This window comes from Gamsiella multidivaricata (genome assembly GCF_025024155.1).
Source record: "Gamsiella multidivaricata strain RSA 2152 chromosome Unknown BC939scaffold_56, whole genome shotgun sequence".
NCBI classification, from domain to species: domain Eukaryota; kingdom Fungi; phylum Mortierellomycota; class Mortierellomycetes; order Mortierellales; family Mortierellaceae; genus Gamsiella; species Gamsiella multidivaricata.
Genome location: NW_026251764.1, coordinates 30,427 through 48,223, shown reverse-complemented (window position 1 = coordinate 48,223; position 17,797 = coordinate 30,427). Strand labels below are relative to the sequence as shown.

At 48.7% G+C, this 17,797-nt stretch overlaps 6 protein-coding genes across 6 annotated transcripts; 3 read left to right on the top strand and 3 right to left on the bottom strand.

Annotated features, from left to right (window-relative positions):
- The first annotated feature begins 88 nt into the window (after nt 1-88).
- On the top strand, nt 89-3,880 carry BC939DRAFT_458926 (uncharacterized protein). Its single transcript, XM_051556668.1, has 13 exons — nt 89-540; nt 680-751; nt 846-913; nt 996-1,758; nt 1,851-1,932; nt 2,032-2,154; nt 2,267-2,410; nt 2,514-2,674; nt 2,788-2,933; nt 3,049-3,174; nt 3,276-3,361; nt 3,454-3,623; nt 3,699-3,880. The coding sequence occupies exons 1-13, from the start codon at nt 495-497 to the stop codon at nt 3,845-3,847; spliced, it is 2,136 nt and encodes a 711-aa protein (XP_051409704.1). The 5' UTR covers nt 89-494; the 3' UTR covers nt 3,848-3,880.
- BC939DRAFT_520052 (uncharacterized protein) lies at nt 3,808-5,519 on the bottom strand (the record flags this gene model as incomplete). The annotated part of the gene is made up of 4 exons (XM_051561195.1): nt 3,808-4,259; nt 4,358-4,433; nt 4,550-4,700; nt 5,229-5,519. The coding sequence occupies 4 exons, from the start codon at nt 5,517-5,519 to the stop codon at nt 4,067-4,069; spliced, it is 711 nt and encodes a 236-aa protein (XP_051409703.1). The 3' UTR covers nt 3,808-4,066.
- A 1,276-nt stretch (nt 5,520-6,795) lies between these two features.
- On the bottom strand, nt 6,796-8,014 carry BC939DRAFT_494916 (protein KTI12; the record flags this gene model as incomplete). Its single annotated transcript, XM_051559618.1, has 3 exons — nt 7,590-8,014; nt 7,193-7,426; nt 6,796-7,080 (listed from the first exon to the last, which is right to left on the bottom strand). The coding sequence occupies exons 1-3, from the start codon at nt 7,938-7,940 to the stop codon at nt 6,796-6,798; spliced, it is 870 nt and encodes a 289-aa protein (XP_051409702.1). The 5' UTR covers nt 7,941-8,014.
- A 412-nt stretch (nt 8,015-8,426) lies between these two features.
- On the top strand, nt 8,427-10,881 carry BC939DRAFT_494915 (uncharacterized protein; the record flags this gene model as incomplete). The annotated part of the gene is made up of 3 exons (XM_051559617.1): nt 8,427-9,431; nt 9,774-10,072; nt 10,189-10,881. The coding sequence occupies exons 1-3, from the start codon at nt 8,483-8,485 to the stop codon at nt 10,879-10,881; spliced, it is 1,941 nt and encodes a 646-aa protein (XP_051409701.1). The 5' UTR covers nt 8,427-8,482.
- A 2,201-nt stretch (nt 10,882-13,082) lies between these two features.
- BC939DRAFT_458915 (terpenoid cyclases/protein prenyltransferase alpha-alpha toroid) lies at nt 13,083-15,035 on the top strand. Its single transcript, XM_051556667.1, has 5 exons — nt 13,083-13,190; nt 13,294-13,370; nt 13,472-14,256; nt 14,358-14,427; nt 14,510-15,035. The coding sequence occupies exons 1-5, from the start codon at nt 13,107-13,109 to the stop codon at nt 14,799-14,801; spliced, it is 1,308 nt and encodes a 435-aa protein (XP_051409700.1). The 5' UTR covers nt 13,083-13,106; the 3' UTR covers nt 14,802-15,035.
- On the bottom strand, nt 14,861-17,440 carry BC939DRAFT_479233 (uncharacterized protein; the record flags this gene model as incomplete). The annotated part of the gene is made up of 6 exons (XM_051558831.1): nt 14,861-14,945; nt 15,026-15,211; nt 16,022-16,769; nt 16,858-16,962; nt 17,217-17,240; nt 17,314-17,440. The coding sequence occupies 6 exons, from the start codon at nt 17,438-17,440 to the stop codon at nt 14,861-14,863; spliced, it is 1,275 nt and encodes a 424-aa protein (XP_051409699.1).
- Between the last annotated feature and the right edge of the window lie 357 nt (nt 17,441-17,797).

The window sequence follows — 17,797 nt, the reverse complement described above, 5'->3', positions numbered from 1 at the left end:
TTTACTGATTTGCATATCCACTTATGCGTCCGTGTCCATATGTTCACGAAGAAACATGAAAGAAATCCAGAAGCTGGGCCAGGAGCACCATCATCAATATCATCACCTTTTCGATCTATTTGATCTGTGGAAGCATACCAAAGTGGGGTATGTCTGATTTGGTGGCAAAGCATGAAGAGAAACGAAGCAGCGCCCAGCAGTCACCCTCCTCTCGCCTTCCAATTGGAAGCCGGAAGGATATATGCTTAAATCGCTCTTCAGCATTAACGTCGAAATCAGCTATGGACAAGATCATCGAGGATCAGTGGACCCAGGCCCTCGCCACCCTGACCGGTTCTGTCTCTCCTGACAGAAACTACAAAGCCTCAAAGGGGGTCCTTGATAAGCTTGCGTTGGTATAAAACGATATGTTCATATCGACCTGGAAATAAAGGCGCATCATGATCTCAACCGGATAGTAACTGCAACCCAACCTCGCACTCTAGGCGACTTCAATGCTCATGACAGCAATTGATCCCGAAATTCCACCCGACAAACCAGGTACCCGTCAATTTCTTTTTCCGATGCTGCTGCTTGAATATGATAATAACAATAAATACATCCGACCTATTGACGCGCCCTCAATTGTTCCTTTTTATTATGCTATGCCATTACGCGTGTTTTCTTTCAATAACACCAGCTAAGGTCAAAGGAAATATAAGCCTTTTGATAAGGAAAGGCCTGGCTGGTTGGGCAGGGGCGTCGCTGCTAGGTACGATTGCAACTGAGGATCGGCTGCCGATCTGTATGCTGGACAATAAAAACGCCTACATATATCTCATGCAAACTGCTTCTATGTTCAATAGACGCATTCCACAGGGATGCGATGGAGAATGTAGTTCCACTTTTGCAGGACATGGAATTGCAGTACCAAGTACGTGCAAATGCGCCCCTCATATCGCTGAAGCATTCGGAAGACTCATCTTAACACATTATCTGTTTGACATATCCTTCAGGAGTACATCTCTGCGGGAACACCCTATAGCGGATCTGCTGAATGGGTCATCCCAGCATTCTACAACATCGTACATATGGTCCACGCACGTTTCACAAAATCGCGAATGTTAGCCTACATATTCGACGAGCGTCTTCGGCCAGCTGCAGACAGAGACCCGCCACTTGATATCTCGTCGCTCAAAGTCACATCTAGATTCCTGACAGACTTCTCAGCAGAACTAGCGATCCGCCTGCCCCCCTCCTTTGACGAAGTCGCATATCTCTATTTCGAGACCGTCTTCAGGCAATACGAGGAGGTCCACGGTGATATGGCTCCTGGCCACATAGCAGACATGGCGGGCCATTACACCAGGCAAGGACGGGACCCACAAACCGAGATCACGGGACAGCACCTTGGCAAGAAGCGGAGGCGGGTTATGCAGGATGGTCGCTTTGCCATGGACTTGTTTGTAGACGATAAGGATGACGAGCTGGTGGAGCAGATATTCCATGGCGGCACCGGCACAGCGGACGTCGAGGCCTTGGAGAAGGAGGATCATATGCAGACTTATCTGGATCTCTGTCAAAGACTGGAAGAGATAGGGTTCGCCTCACACATGACGGATGTCGTAACGAGGATGCTCTACAAAAGAGTGGAGAGTAAGATCTTAACCTCATTCAAAAAGAGGTGGAGTGTGGCCACGCTGGAGAGCGGTAAAGACTGGATGAGCCGTGTGATACTGCCATTCCTTCGCCTCACGCTTCTCCCGAGAAAGGGTCGAGGTGCGTAAAGTTGTTGCTACCAACATCATCTCGATCATCCTGTGCACGTTTCTAATTAATGCCTGTACTTGACTTGCCATAACCACCGCTAGAGGACCCGACAGGAAGAAAGAGATACAAGATGTGGGCCAGTCGTCTGGAATTCTACTTTTTCAAGACCTTTGGCGACGTACGGTAAGCATCTCTTTCCCTCGACAAGTCTTATAATATGATATATCGGCGCTTGCTCCTTGAGAACAATTTCGCTCATCCAAGGCTTTATGTCCATTTTAGCATTAAAGAGTTTTTCGATATCATCGTCGAATGCCCGGATTCGAAGCCTGCTGTACTGGATCTGAAAACATGTATCGAGTGGACAGGCCAACGCGATCAACTTCAGAACGCCATCCTAGCTGCGTAGGTTGCCCCGGTCCTTGTTTTCCGAATTCATAATGCATTTTTTTTTTTATTTCTTTGCCTTTTGACCATTATGAAAACTTATCTTATGAATGCGGATCAAATATATTAGGATGGAAAAACGATTGCTTCACCCGGGAGCAGAAACGACGGATATCATCGAATTTTACATCTGTACGATTAAATATCTCAGGATACTGGATCCCTCAGGAGTCATGCTGGATCGTGCTGCTCGCGCGATTAACCAATACCTAAGGTAGTAATGGAGGGGTCGTGCAAAGCTGTTTATATATATAAATATATGTATATCATGCCTGGCTTTGGTTTAACACTCGCCACTATCTTTTATTTTGATGTAGAACGAGAGATGATACCATGCGGGCCATTGTATCATGCATTGTTGATGATTCGAGCGATCTCTTGACGAATTCTACAGAAGGGATTCAGAGCAATGTGGAGGCGGACGACGAGGGATCCGATGACGATACATGGGTACCGGAACCTGTTAATGCTGGTCCAGGTAAGAGACAAGCTGACCTTCAATATCTGTTAATCAGATTACTGTACGGGAGCAGGTGTATGGACTTATTAATGAAACCCATACTGAGCGCGCCTTTACTTTCCATTTCGTAGATCTGAGCTCGGCGAGAAGAAGAATGGCGGACATTATCAGCGTCCTTGCCAACATTTATGACACTAATGATCGATTCATTGAGGAATTCCAGACTATTCTTGCCGACAGGCTACTGCACGCTACAGATTTCAAGATCGATCGAGAAGTAAGGCACTGACTCCTTTGTTTTATGTATACCATGCTTCAATTTTTTTCTAACCACCGCCCCCCCCCCCCCCCCCCCCCCCCCCCCTATCCTTTCTACCCCTCTCCTCTCCTAGATCCGTCAGCTGGAGCTGCTGAAATTGCGATTCGGAGAGACAGATCTTCAGCACTGCGAAGTGATGCTGGCAGATATCGCAGAGTCGAAGCGCGTCAACGCCAACATTCAAACGCTCCTTCCGGACGTAAGTTCAGCAAAGGTTGAAATAAAAGCTAGTACTACGTTGATATCTTCGTTAAGACGATTATTCTAATGGCGCTCCTCTCTGCTTTTTTCATCGCATAGATGACTGTGAGCGCAACTATTGCCTCGAGATACTATTGGCCTGAAATTGAGTCCGAGTCGCTGGAACTCCCAGATCCTTTCAAACGGTATGGACTTACCATGCTAGACCGAAGTACCCTTTCGCATGATGTTTTTCACGTCTGACAAAACAGTTGTTCTTACTTTACTCTACGTTTAGATTGCTGGAATCTTACAAGGCCACCTTCCAGACAACGAAACCTGCACAGAAGCTGGAACTGTTCATCTCCATGGGACTAGTTGACCTGGAGCTTGAGCTGGAGGATCGGACCCTCCAATTCCAAGTCGAGCCAGTCTATGCCTCCATTATATATCTATTCGAGGAACAGGGTATGTACAAAAAGCGAATTCGAAGTACTACATTGCAATGATATGTTTATCTGACCCCCATCTTTATTATCATAGATTCATGGACATTGTCAGCGCTATCGGCAAAGCTTCAAGTTACAGAAGACATTCTTGAGCAAAGGGTTCAGTTCTGGATCCGTGAAGGTGTGCTGAAAGAGTCGGATCGTCTTCAGTACCACCTCATCGAAAATGCATCCTCTCTGTAGCATATCTTAGACGACATCTGCAAAATACATATAGTTTTTTTATTATTATTTTTGGTAACGGCAGTTTGTGAAGCAACACTGATAGTGGATAATAAGGCGTGATCGTTAACAGTTCAACCCCGTGTGAGGACGGCGATCGCACAAATAGAATGAAGTTCATCAAAATTCTAATGCTGACCGAGTTGTTCTCCGTGCACTGCTTATTTGTGTTGGGATAGCTTAAGCATCGACCTGCATGTAATCACTCATCTCTGCGTCCAATTGATCCGCAGTCTTGGTCTCTTTCCTTTCGCTCTGACCACGCCCGCCACGGCCACGTCCACGTCCACCACGACCGCCACGGCCCTGGCTCTGAGGACGCTGCTGACCCTGGCTCTGAGGGCGCTGCTGACCTTGGTTGCTAGCGGGTGCCCTAATGGATCATACATATTAACCATGCGGACAATTAGTATACAAAGACATGAAATTCAAGATTCAGCGATAGTTGACTTGAATATCTCCTGCCAATACCTTGGTGTTTGGGCAGCAGGAAGGACAGCACGGGCCGTGGCAGGTGCCAGCACGATCTCGATCTTCATAGGGCGGCCTACAATTGACAGCGCACAGAAACCGAAAAAAGGGTACGTGAGATTCCTGATTCAGCTTTCGATATTGCCTGAAAAGAAAAGATACGCAAAAATAAGTGTCTAGTGCATCCTGTACCATCGAGGGGAACTCCGTTGAACTTGCTGTAGGCAATGGCAGCATCACCCACGCGAGAAAAATGAATCACGGCAGTGCCGGTCGACTTTCCGTGCTGATCGTACACGAGCGTGCACTTCTTGAGGGGTCCGACTCTGGTGGAGAAGACGAGCTAGAATACACACCAATCCGTCGTCGCCCATGGTTGTGGGGTAGGGATATGGAGAAATGTTGTAATGAAGTGGGACATAGTGGCATGATGTCCGTTAGAGTCGACTCCGTGTTTGTTTGCAGCGGTACAATTGAGCATGAAGACTGGTCTTGAAGATCAGGGCGCCATCGACGCATCGCAAGGACTAAGGCCGCTCAGTTATCCGAGGTCCCGTCCATACAAGACTGCACATCATGCGCTCGGTTGTTCTTTTCATTGATCCATGTGGACAAAGTCCGATGAGAATCCATTGTGGACCTGTCACTCTCGCTCTCAATTTCTAGACTCAATGGCTCGTCGCATCTGTCCGAGTCAACCGGATGGAAGATGATCGTAAAGCAAGCGTGAATGAACCGCCTGAGTAGGGACTGTTGGACTACCCCTCGTGTGACAATAGATCGAGCACTTGGAACCGAACGAAGCCAGGAGATCCGGGTCGACAAGCCAGCGAGAGAGATTTTGGAAAGAAAATCGGCTCCGTCAAATTACCTTCAGGTCCTCGGCAGTGACGCGGTTGTCAAGGTTCGAGACCTGCATCTTGGAGCCATCAGGGACGCTTTGGCGGATGACAGAGGTATGAAGGGGGGCAGCAGGAGAGGCACGGTACTGCTGTACGCCAGCCTGGTAGGGCTTGTTGTCGCGGCCTTGACGCAGGTTGCGGGTAGGGCCTGAGGCGCGACCACCGCGGCCTCCCTGGGCACCACGGGGGGCGTTGCTACGACGGCTGGACTTGCTGGCCTTGATAATATCATCAAGTGGCATATCGAGAGCGTTAGACATGGTTGAGGATCGTCGAGGGAGAGGTTAACGGGTAAGAGTGTAACTGGCTAGCTGACTGGCGTGCTGACTAAGTGTACTGCGAAGAATCTGGGAATGAGGGACCGAAGGAAAAGACAAATTGTTTGACAAGAAAAAATAGGTTAGATGGCTCCTACGATGGGTGTATCCGCAGTACAAAAAGAATCCACAAGAGGTGTTCGTCAACTAGAGCCAGAAGCATACCTTAACGTGAGAAGATGACAACGAGAAACGGCTGGAAAGGAAAAGGATGGATACGCAAGATTATGATAGACACCGGTGCGATGTGAATGGAGGAGAGTGAGGAAGGATGAAAGAAAGGATGAGGGAATGGGAGATCGAGATCAAGAAAACCGAAAGAGCCAAGGAATCGACCGAATGGTTAAGGGTCTGCCCCGCCAATCAAGAGGTACGCCACTAAATGTTGCCAAACGAAGAAACTCGCGGCGGACAAGGCCAGGGAGACCGTCATTGAGGAAAACGGACTAGTTACAAGGACAGTTGAAAAACCAGATACGATTGCCAAAGGGAACCATGAAGCGAGCAGCGAAAGCAGTTAGAATTGGGCACAGTTTAAGCGACGATTTCGACGCGTACCAATTCCAGAAGCTGCTTGGGGACGCAAACAAGAACTTTGCGTGCTGGGCGAAAGCCGTCGAGTTCAAGTTTTATGAGTGATAGATGGTTGTCATCAAGGGACGGTGCGGCGATGAAAACGGTGGTAGCAATGGGAAAGGCTGTAACAGCGTCGACGTCGATAGAAGTGATTGCTGCAGGTGAGATTTGTACTTGCACCGCGACTCCCAGCTAGATCTTTCGCGGAGATCTTGTAGATCATTACTGTGATATCCTGAAGATCATAAGGAACGTACAAGCATAAGTAACCGATGTGTTCAATGAAATATTTCTTCTTTCATTGTCTCGGCAAGTAATACTGCATACGTGCTTTGATCTCGAACTCGATTTTTTTTTTCTTGTCAAAATTTGCCCCGATTCTCCTGGCCTTGAAGACCATCTAGCCGCCACCTCGGACAAGGCCACCGTTCACGACGATTAGTCGCTGTTCCTAACATCCCAGCATCCCCAATATCTGTATGCATTGTTTTTGAGAACCATAGCGCGACACCGACAGGTCAGGAAACATCGATTACCCCGTCTGGGACGTTACCGTCGATACGATATTCGTTTATTTTAGCCTATTATCATAAAAAGAAAGACCCAAAGATGGCTCAGTGCGTGAGAGACGGTTGACCCCACTCTAGTTGTTCAGGTTTTGGTTGAGGTACTCTACAAAGCCCTCAGCGACACGGCTCATGTCCAACAGCGTATGCATCTTGTTAATGGACGTAAACTGCCGGCGGAGCCGACGCAACTCGCTGAGGGTGACGACTCTTGTCGGTGGAAGTTGCAGCAGGATGTTCGACAACGGTGCCTTGATCTGTCTAGTCGGATCGCCGGATTTTTGTGCGTCCAGGATTGCTTGGATCACATTCTGGGTCGTCTGATCAAACTCGTATAGATAATTAGTTTCCTTGACCACTTTCTGCGGAAAACCGAGTGCAATTGAGCATGACAAAGAGAAATAATAAATGCAGTTAACGTCAAGGAACACCCCACATACCCTCTCACGAATTTGTATTGGCTGGTATGCTTACTACGACAGTCGATAGATTTGGTGGTTTCGCCTTCTTCAAGATTAATGCGTCCCAGATCTCGTCCTCGGGCAATTTTTCATCCTCTGGCACTACCACAAACAATGGCGAATCCCACTTTGTCCTCGAGTCTGGTTCCTCGAACCGTACAACAAGTTCCTCGAAGACACTCTCTGGGTATGCGCCTGAAGTGCTATTCCATCCTCTGGCCTTTTCAGGAAGGCATGCACAGAACACCTAACATAGATCAGAACAAAGCAAACTAGGAATTGTTAGTAGCAGATTAACATTTTTGTTCTTTAAGATCCATCGTGATGCCGTTCATTGGATCTCTATGCTGCTAAAGTTACGGCTGTTGCAACTAGTAAACTCTGCTTTCTGCCTCGTTTCGAGCGCTTACCACACAGTGGGGTGTTCCAATGGCTCGTGCGACACAGTAAAGCTGGTAGCGGAAACCCTTGATATAGTTTAAACTGTCGACAATCACAATATCGTCCTTCGACAAGAACCTCTCCACTGCTGACATGAGTGCGCCCCGCGCCTTCTTTTCGTCCGCAGCTGTGTTGTAGGAAACGTGCTTGCTGAGGTTCAGTGATTCGTCATTCAAAATATGGATGCGGTACTCCTTTGGTTTGGCTGCTGAATCGTCCTGTGTCTGAGTAGCAAGACGACTCTCCAAGAACGACTTGAGCTCCTGTGCCCTCCTTGTCTTTCCACTTGATGGCAGTCCACTGAGAATCAACAATGGCATCGCTGGTCCGTGAATAAAAGCTGTAGCTGCTTGTTGATCGAATGTGTCTCCCTTACAGAGAGAAGGCTATATAATTCAAACAAGCTACACGTGATATGCAAGCACTTCAAGAAGCAAAATGCCTACGCCCAATATTCGTTGGCCCTTGGTGCCTGGGACACCATATCACGAAAGCAGTAGAGCGCGTTCAGCATCAAATCCTCTCACTATACTCGCCACCCTCTTTTCCTTTCTTTCCTCCAGCCTGCATGAAGTCAAAAGATTCTCCTTTACTGCTCTGCCTTTCGTGTCCATACTCCTACTTCCTTACGGTACTGTAGCAAAAATGCGTGTGCTAATAAAGACATCACCTTAAAGCAGTATTCATGCTCAAGCATTCGCTGGGCTGCAACTGCACAGAACTGTCAATTGGGAGGTGGGACAAGTGTGGTGGTTACAACATTGCCCTCTTTTTTCTTGCTTCCTCAACCATATCCTCCAAACTCTCGTTGGTAACCTTCCTTTCTATCATATCGTAGTAGAGATTACATTGGAAAGAAAAAATGGATCCGCTATTGAACTGCGACACCAACCAGGACTTGGATCGGATGGACGATCATGACGACGATACCTTCGTTTATTGGAGGCACTCATGCAAACCAGCGACCTATTCTGAAGATCATCTTAGTGCTATGAGTCGCCGGTCGGAGTCTCTTCGGAGATCAAGGACATGGAGATACAAGACTGCTGTCTCTTCAGCCCAGGGACCTTGTGCACTGTTGTCTACAACAACAGAGCAGCCTGCCGAGCATTCCATCCATTCCAATATCATCACAAGCTCGTCCAAAGTCGATTCACTCTTACCCTCAGCATCTCATTCGCAGTCGGAACAAGGCTCACCCTCGACCGTAACGAGAGTAGAAGCAATACCACCGCATCAGGTATGGCCAGGAGCAGCACGCCAAAGCGAATACAGAAGCGGGGGCTCCCTGCAATCATCTCCAGCGGAGTCTACTGCATCCGACAAGTCGATAAGGCCTTTTGTATCCTCCACAATCGCTAGACTTTGTCCTCGTCGTCCAACATCTGACAGTTTGAACGTCAAAGATATTCAGGATAGCAACCCTGCATCTTCTGCAAGCTCTTCAAACTACAACAGCACTTTCAACGTCAAAACTGAGGACAATGGAAACACGCAGGATACCACTACTGGTACTACACCACCCTCTAACTTTGATGAGAGCGGCTCCAATAACCCACCAGAAGTCTCGAAGACACTCAAGGATCACAGACCAATCGTACCGAGGATTATCATACCAGACGGCACCTCCGTAAACCTTTCAACACCATCAACGACACCTCGCCAAGAGCGATCTACGCCAGTTCGAAGCCCGACATCGCCTTGGTCACATAATGTAGGGCAGATCATGGAGCGACTTCAATTGCAAGGTCGTCTAGCGTTTTCTCGGAATAATCGGTCACCAGATCGAACACTTCAGGAGCAGCAGCAAGGTAATAAAGCACAGGAGGACCATAATATAGATACGGGGGGACACCGCTCGAACGGTCCATGTTATAGCCCGGAGCGGCAGGAAGGGACGCATAGTTCTTCGCTAGAAAATCGAAACAGGACGCCGCCCATCTTAGAGTTTGGGATCATGGGCCTGCCGCTTCGAGACCGCCAACTAGACTCAATTACATCGAACGAGAAGGACATGTGGTGGGACGATCGTAGGCTTCCAGGGAGTGTGTTTTCACGAGCTCGATGGAGACATCTACTCTGTACCGGGCCAGGCCTTCTCGCGACACTTCAGTACCTGGCCACGACTGTGCTTGGTGCACTCATCATCATAGCCATCGGACTGACAGCTTCAGGGAAGATCAGAGATCGCCATCAAGTATCGGACAACTTGCCGGAGAGTTTAGCAGACGCCATTATGGAGGCCCAAATTGTAGTCGTCAAGGATATTCAGCAATTTCATCAACCAAAGCTGAACCGAAGAGCCGACGGCGATAGAATAAGATCGCGATCACTCGTGGACAAACTACAGACGGCAGCCAAGATACCAGTCTGGATAGGACCCGTTCAGCCAGACTGCTTTGACAACAAATGTGACTTTGACCATTTCGGCAACGAGTACTTTGCGTTCTTGGTTAGTTCTTCTTCTACAGCGGCGAAAAAAAGGAGGAAAGAAAGAAAGAAAGGAAGAAAGGATTTCAGCACTCATATCAAACGCATATTTTTAAACCATCTGTAATGGCAAAATAGCATCCTGAGTCCTTTGGAATTGCTCTGCCTCATAATTGGCCATCCTTGTGCAATAGTTGCATCGATATCTCCAGAAACGAGTTTCTGTACAAGACTAGAGTCCGGATACTGGGCGACCTTGTCTCCTGCTCAAGTGCGTCAACATCCCCTCCTCCGTCAGCCATCAATGTGACCAGCTCCCAATTTCAGCCTATAGCCATATCGGTGCCGTCTTCCATCCCCTCAAGGACTGAGTACATACCCACATCGACAAAGCGTTTGCAAAATGCAACAGTGCTGCCCAAGGCATCCAGCTCGACAAAGTCTGTTACGCGTGGACCATATCCTACGATGACTCATGAGAGAAAACTGAAATCAAGCAGAGACGAACCGCGTCTCGCCAGAATGCCACAACAGCGACATTCACACGAGCAGTCGCGCCTCCCGAAGCAGCAAAAACCACGCTTTAGTGGACCTCAACACTCACATGGAGCATCCAAGGGCTTAACCGAGCACGGAGTTCAAAAACGAGGGATCGGCACGTCGCCAAACACGCCTAACAACACAACCCACGGCGCCGATATGGTGGATCTTCCGTATCTGATCGTGGATCCTGCAACATTTTCCAACCTGACAGCGTTCGAGACGCCAAGGACTCTACAAAATCTGGACCTCCTGCGAGTCCAGTTCCGATTCGTCCTCTGCGATAGCTGAACCCACAGAGGTGCTTAATGTCCGTTTGATCCTGTGCAGAACCAACTTTTAGGGATTGTTGCGCTCTTTGAGGTCTGACTGCCTAGAATAAATCCTTATTGATCATCCACTAAGTTAAGTACACGAGCAAGGGACGATAGCATTGCAGCTCGGATAACGAACGTGATTTATTTCATACGCTATTGCACTCTCTCCATCCAAGGCATCGCTTCATTACTGCCCCTCAGGCCCCACGTTTAGTCTATTCCCTACTCTATTTAGACCACCGCAAGTTACATGCATTGGTATGTAGAGTAGAGTGTGAATAGGGATATAGAAGCCCCTTAAGAAGACGCGCGCAACTTGGTTCGGTAACAACGTCCTAGCGGTCCATAAAAGGTCGATCAGGTAGCAAAAAAAAAAAAAAAAAGCCTATCGCGCTATATGCAATAGACTATCCTGGATCCCCATCTGATGCAGGGCAAAAATTCCAAGGTAACGCTGATTTGTGCTGTGGATTTCTTCTGTTTGTCTTGGCATGCCTGAGCTTGAAGCACCTCGTGGTCATCACTTCCAGTGATACCTTCTCTGTGACTACCTTGAACAACCTGTAACAGAGATGTCGGAACTAGCGACTACTTCACGCTACTGCGAATCCCAACTCTTTGAGTTGATTACATATCAGCTGTGAAGTGCGCTGAGACCCAAGGCCAAGCCCAGTGCTTGCGATGGTCAAAGAGTCTTGTAAGCTACGGCGCCTTGGGTGCTATCTCTGTCGTGGATGTTATGTCTAGCTTGGATCTTGCACTTGTCTTGGGCCCATAACCATTGCTCCCGAACTCATTAATGGCTGACTCTTAGTCCTTTTACATCCCCATAAACTTATTGGTGAAACATGTGTCGACGTTACCCCTTCTGAACAGAAAGTACCGATTATTTCACTCTCGCTGTACCACTACATCCTTGGTATACCCTGCTACAACTGGCCTTCATACGCATCGCTCAGCACGAGCAGGGCGGGACTTGTGCTTTTCTTCTTCCACCACTAGATGTCGTGCGTGCTCAACAACTAGTTTCTTGCGTTCCATCGAATCCCACAACTTGATCTCATATGTCAATGAAGCGACATAGCAGAGTAACACCATGGCCCTTTTGGGGGTGGTGCCAGTATGGGCAGGGTAGCGAGATGCAGGGTAACTATACTACCAACATCATATCATAAGGAAGACAAATAGAACTGCTTTTTATTCCCATCCTATCCTGTGCAGTCTAAACTCAATTGCACTACTCCAGCATGCTCTATACCAAAGAGCTCAAATCCCACCCACTATATCACAATATGAGGTACGCCTTTTGGATTATCTTTCGACCAATGGCCTATGAGCGAACTTAATGGTGTTTGGCATCAGGCGACCATGACAGTCAACCAAGTACTACAAACCCAGACTTCAGCACCGTCATCAATCGTAGAGGTCATGGGGAAGACTACGAGGACACAGTGGTGCAATTGATACTCAACCGGAAAATGCAGTGGGGATACTCAAGGCACGACGCGCAGCCCTGTACTCACCAAACGCTATAGTTGACGCGCCGCAGTGGATCAAGATTTCTGTTCAAGAGAGCCAAGTGGATCAACCTCCGATCGTACTCCTGAGTATCTTGAAGGTAGAGGAACCCCTATCGGACAAGTCATTGCCGACCTTGTCGTCACACAAGGACGGTTTGAGGCGTTGGTGGTACTCACAAGACCTTCTGAGCGGTGTCTACGTCTCCAAACTGCTTAAGAGGTGAAACCGGGAGAGAACTAAGGGAGCGCAGGCCGAGGGAGATTAGGTGCTTCATGGGAGCGTTGAGGCTTTCAGGTCCCGGTGATGCCATCCACTGTAAGGCTGCAAGGCCAGCTGTACTTATATATGGGAACGGAAGCCTCAACAGTAGAAAGGTTTGTCATCAAAGTACACGTCCTTCAAACAACTCTTTTAAGAAGGTAAACTATCGCGTTTCTTGAGTCATTTTTAATGTCATATTTCCAAATGCCTGTGCACCATCAAAGCTCGCCTCCATGTGGATCGAGACGATGTATGATCCTAACAGCACGGCAAATATCGAGCGCTCCTATATAGCGGATCAGACCTGTACGGGGAAACGTTGGATATGAATCACGTGTGACCTGCGCAAGGGGTTACGTGCGCGCGTCTGGACACCGTGCAATCTCCACATTCCTTTTGAACACCTCCATATTCATCATGGGCGTCCTGAACCGCGAAGGGGATCTGCAGTCATATGGATACAAAGACGACGACTTCCCAACGGGCTCGTCCGAAGTCCAGGTATAGAGCAACTTGGGATGTGAATCTTCCAGGACCCTTTTGTTTATACGGCAATTTCAAAAAACTAACTAAGAGCTACTGGATATCGCCGATGGAACTGCAGCTCCAGACCGAGAAGAGTATTCGTGGCGCCTTCTTTTCATATACCCAAGAGAACCCTATGCCAAAGCCAATTGCAGGGTAGGCTATGATCTGCGCTTCTCAAAATATGCATCTACTGCCAGGATGGGGGTATCAAGGACTGACCAATTGCGCCCTACATCGAATCAACGATGCATTAGCCTTGAACTCAAGAGACTTCGCCATGTAGAATATATCCTCGGTGGAATCGACTCCCTGGAATGGTACTGGACCGCTCTGGACGCTAGCAAACCATGGCTCTGCTATTGGATGCTTCAATCGCTGGACCTCCTTGGACACAAGATCCCAGAACAATTGGCACAAAGAACCGTCTCGACCCTTCGTCACATGCAGTGCGAGACTGGAGGATTTGCTGGTGGGCCTGGACAGGAGGCACATTTGGCGCCAACATATGCTGCGGTGAATGCATTGGCCATCATTGGGACTAAGGAAGCTTATGATGCGATCAACCGCACGACACTGTTGGAGTTCTTGATGCGTGTGAAGCAGGAAGATGGGTCATTCAAAATGATGGTTGGTGGCGAGATTGATGTCCGAGGAAGTTATTGTGCCATGTCAGCGGCGACGATTACGAACATTCGCACACCGGAACTAGAACAGGGCGTTGCAGAGTTCATTGGACGGTGTCAGACTTACGAAGGCGGATTGGGCGCAGTCCCGGGAACTGAAGCGCATGGAGGATACACGTTTTGTGCATTAGCAGCGTTGGAGCTGTTAGGTCGGACTGATGTATTAAATGTTGATACATTGGTAAAATGGAGTGCGAGTCGACAGATGTCGCTTGAGGGAGGATTCCAGGGAAGGACCAACAAGTTGGTCGATGGCTGCTATTCGTTCTGGATGGGCGGCGTCTTCCCTATCATTGGCAAGATGCTTGAGAATCTGGACCAGGATAAGAACGTTCTGGATTTCATCTATGACCGAGGTATGTGGCTATATGGCGAGATGTACATGCTACGCCTCATTGCTTTACAACGCAATGGATATGGTGTATCTAATGGCGTTTGTGTTTGTTTCTTCTTCTAGATGCACTGCAGGAGTACTTGCTGGTAGCATGTCAGAGCAAATGGGGTGGTCTCCGTGATAAGCCATCAAAGTTAGGATCAACCCGCATCTTACTCCAACAATCGTCCTTGCGTACAGTGCGATGAAATTAACGCGGATTTATTCTTGTCTAGATCGGTCGACTACTACCATACATGCTATTGCCTAAGTGGTCTGTCGGTATCACAGCACCAGATCTCTTTTCGACATGACTTGAAAAACATTGCCTCGGGCGCGCTTTCCATCCTGCTTTGGACTGAGAGTATCGACAAGCTCTGTGTAGTTGGTTCAGCAGCGAATGTAGTGGAGGCAACACACCCAGTGCTCAATATCCGGCTGGACAAAATCAGAAAGGCCTTCGTGTACTTTTACGGGAAAGCGGCTGAGGACGTGATTGAAGAGGTCGATATTGAGATAATCCATTAATGAATGGGACCGAAGTAGCAGATAATAGATTGGCGTGAGCTAATTCATCGGAGCGCCACTCAAGCTCTGAAGACCTGGAGAAGTTTGAGAATGTATTCTCTGCAGATGGGACAGGCTCGATCTTTATCCATAATTTGTTTGCCACTAAAAAAAGAAAAAAGAAAAAAAGTTAGTTAAATGGAATAACAATAACTGCAATAAAAGAAATGGAGCTGCATCCATACCAATCCATGCACGTTGATAAATGGCCGCAATTGAGCATCACGCAGTCCAAAGGCGCATCATAGCAGATCTTGCAGGTACTATCGTCCTCGTATGATGCGCTGGTGCTTGCCGCTGGTCCTGCTGTGGACGAAGCCTGACCCTTGGACCCACCTTCCTGTTCACTCTTGAGTTTTTCTTGTCCCAACCTAGTATGGTCGATCAAGGACTGCAGACGCTTGACCAGATCTTCCTTCTCCACGATCCCCTTATAGGAAACGCAACTCGCGTCCAACAAAGACTTGATGACTTTGACTGGCAGCTCTTTCAGATCAACTGTCGTCGACGTGATATCTTCAAGGCACAGCTGCGAATCGCTATGCGGAATTTGCGGACCGCGGGTCGATTGTCTGTTTCTTGAAGGAGGCAGAACGCTCTGTGAAGTGGTTTTTGGGCCAGTCTGAGAAAAAGATGAGGGGTACTCATTGCGGTCCTCAGGCCTACGAAGGCCACTGGATGGTGGAGGTCCTTGTGTTGCCTGTGGAGGATTTGGTGCAGATTGTGGGGGATCTGGAGTTGGACGAGAAGAGCCGGAAGTCGGACGTGGAGTTGATGTCGGCTGTGGGGTCGCCTGGGGAGTCGCCTGGGGAGTCGCCTGGGGAGTCGGTGTTGGCCTTGGAGGAGTTGCCGATGCGGTATTACTCTGATGTGCAGATCCTGAGGTGGTCGACGAGGAGGTGTACGCTGTACTCGGACGATATGAGCCAGAAGAGTACCCCGAAGAGGTGCTGGTCCCTGAAGAAGGTGGAGGCCGACTTGGCTGAGGCTGAGGTTGGGCCTGCGGATACGCTTGATGCTGTTGCTGATGTTGTTGCTGGTGATGTTGATGATGCTGTTGCTGCTGAAAATGCTGCTGATATTGCTGGTACTGAGGATACTGTTGGTGGTAAGGATGCTGGGTAGACGAGAACGGACGCTGATGTTGGTGCGGGTACTGTTGTTGCTGGAATGGGTCGTACTGTGGATACTGGTGTGATGGGAACGTATGATAGCTTGTTGGTATTTCTTGCGAATACACCGGATACGCCTGGTACGGCTGTGAAGACGTCTGGTACACCCCAGGTGGGTAAGCCCCAGGTGAATGCGCTCCATATGCCTGCTGTTGTGCTGCAGTAGGAGGGACAAAGGGCAGTGGACCTCCAGAGGGATTGTATCTTGGAATATTTGGGGTTGGCATTGTCCTGGTCCAGTATGGCCCTTTGGGTGGTGGCGGCACTTGGGTATATGTGGAAGTCCCTTCCGGTTTCGGTGGTGTTTGCATATGTGGATATGGATATGCACCAGTTGATTGAATTTGAGGTTTTTGTTGCTGCTGGGATTGCTGCTGGGCTTGAGGATGGGCTTGAGGCTTCTGCTGAGGTTGCGATACACTGTGCGGCCGAGGAGGGGTCGAAGGTGGAGTCTTGGGCTCCTTGGATGGTACTGGTCCCGTTGGTTTTGATGCTGGTGCTGATGCCGCTCCTGGTTCCGGTCGCTGCTGAGATGAAGACTGTGCCTGAGGTTTTGCTGCAAGGGCATCATCCTTGATCCTGAGCTTTGCAAAGAACTTGTCGAGATATGATCCGCCGGACATCGAGGCTGCTGTGCCGCTCGTGAACTCGTCGTGCAAGGATGCCCATTCGTCAACGGTTTCTGGCGTATGGGTCCGGAAGTAGACTTCTGATACCTCGGGAATAGGACGGTGCGCCATAATGGCCTTGATCAGTTCTAGTACCAAAGATTCATCCTTGGGAGTCAGCTCATACCCAACCCCACAACCACAGCTACAGGAAGACGCCGTCTAGTCCATCCTTACCGTCCTTCTCAAGCATGCCGTGAGTGTTAATGTTGTAGGCCTGTAGGTACCGCTTCAGGGTCTTGATGCTGAGGCCCTTCAGCCCTTTCTCGTCAAGCGCATACACTGTTCACCAAGACATGGATGCGTTAATGACAAATACATAGGACTTGATATCCCACATGGCATCATGCTGTATTTCAATCTGCTTGCCTTGCAGGAAGTAGGCGCAATATGCGCAACAACACACGTCCCTAGAACACCAAAACAAGATAAGTCATCGCTGTTTCCCAGCATCCCTCATCTTCATTCAGTCATCCACATGCACTCATCTCATTATCCGCTGTAGCCGAACTTCTTAAGCTTGGTCTTGTACTTACTGCAGTCGACGCATAACTGGACACCTGCATACCAATTGAACAAGCGTTACAACGCTACTACAGACTGAAATAGACTAATCCAATGCATGCATCCTACCGCAATTGTAGCAGTTCGTCTTCTTAGTCTGGAAGAAGGTCTTTCCACATCGCTCGCATGCCTTGGAATTTCTTAGCTGCGGTATAGAATACTGAAGTTCGCCATTGGTTCCCTGCGCTTCAGTCATCGTCCCTGCGATCTAGCGACCAAGATGTTGTCGAATGAGATGGGCTTGAGGTCCGAGAGGGGGTGAAGACAGGGGTTGATATACGATCCATCGCTCTCACTCACATCAATGTAAACAAGGTTAGCCGATGCGTTGAATAGTTACCCGCGCAACTGTGGCAGTGCCTGAGAAATGCTCCTACTTTATCTCCTGTGTGCAGCACGCGTTCCTTCTATTTGGCCAAATGCCCTCCATTCTCATTTTTTAAATTTTCTTCCCCTCCTGGCTCGTTCCCTCTTTACAATAGTGAGCAGTGCGCTTGTGGCCCCGCAAAAAGAGAGCACAGCACAAACATATCCGGAGGCCATTTCAATTGAC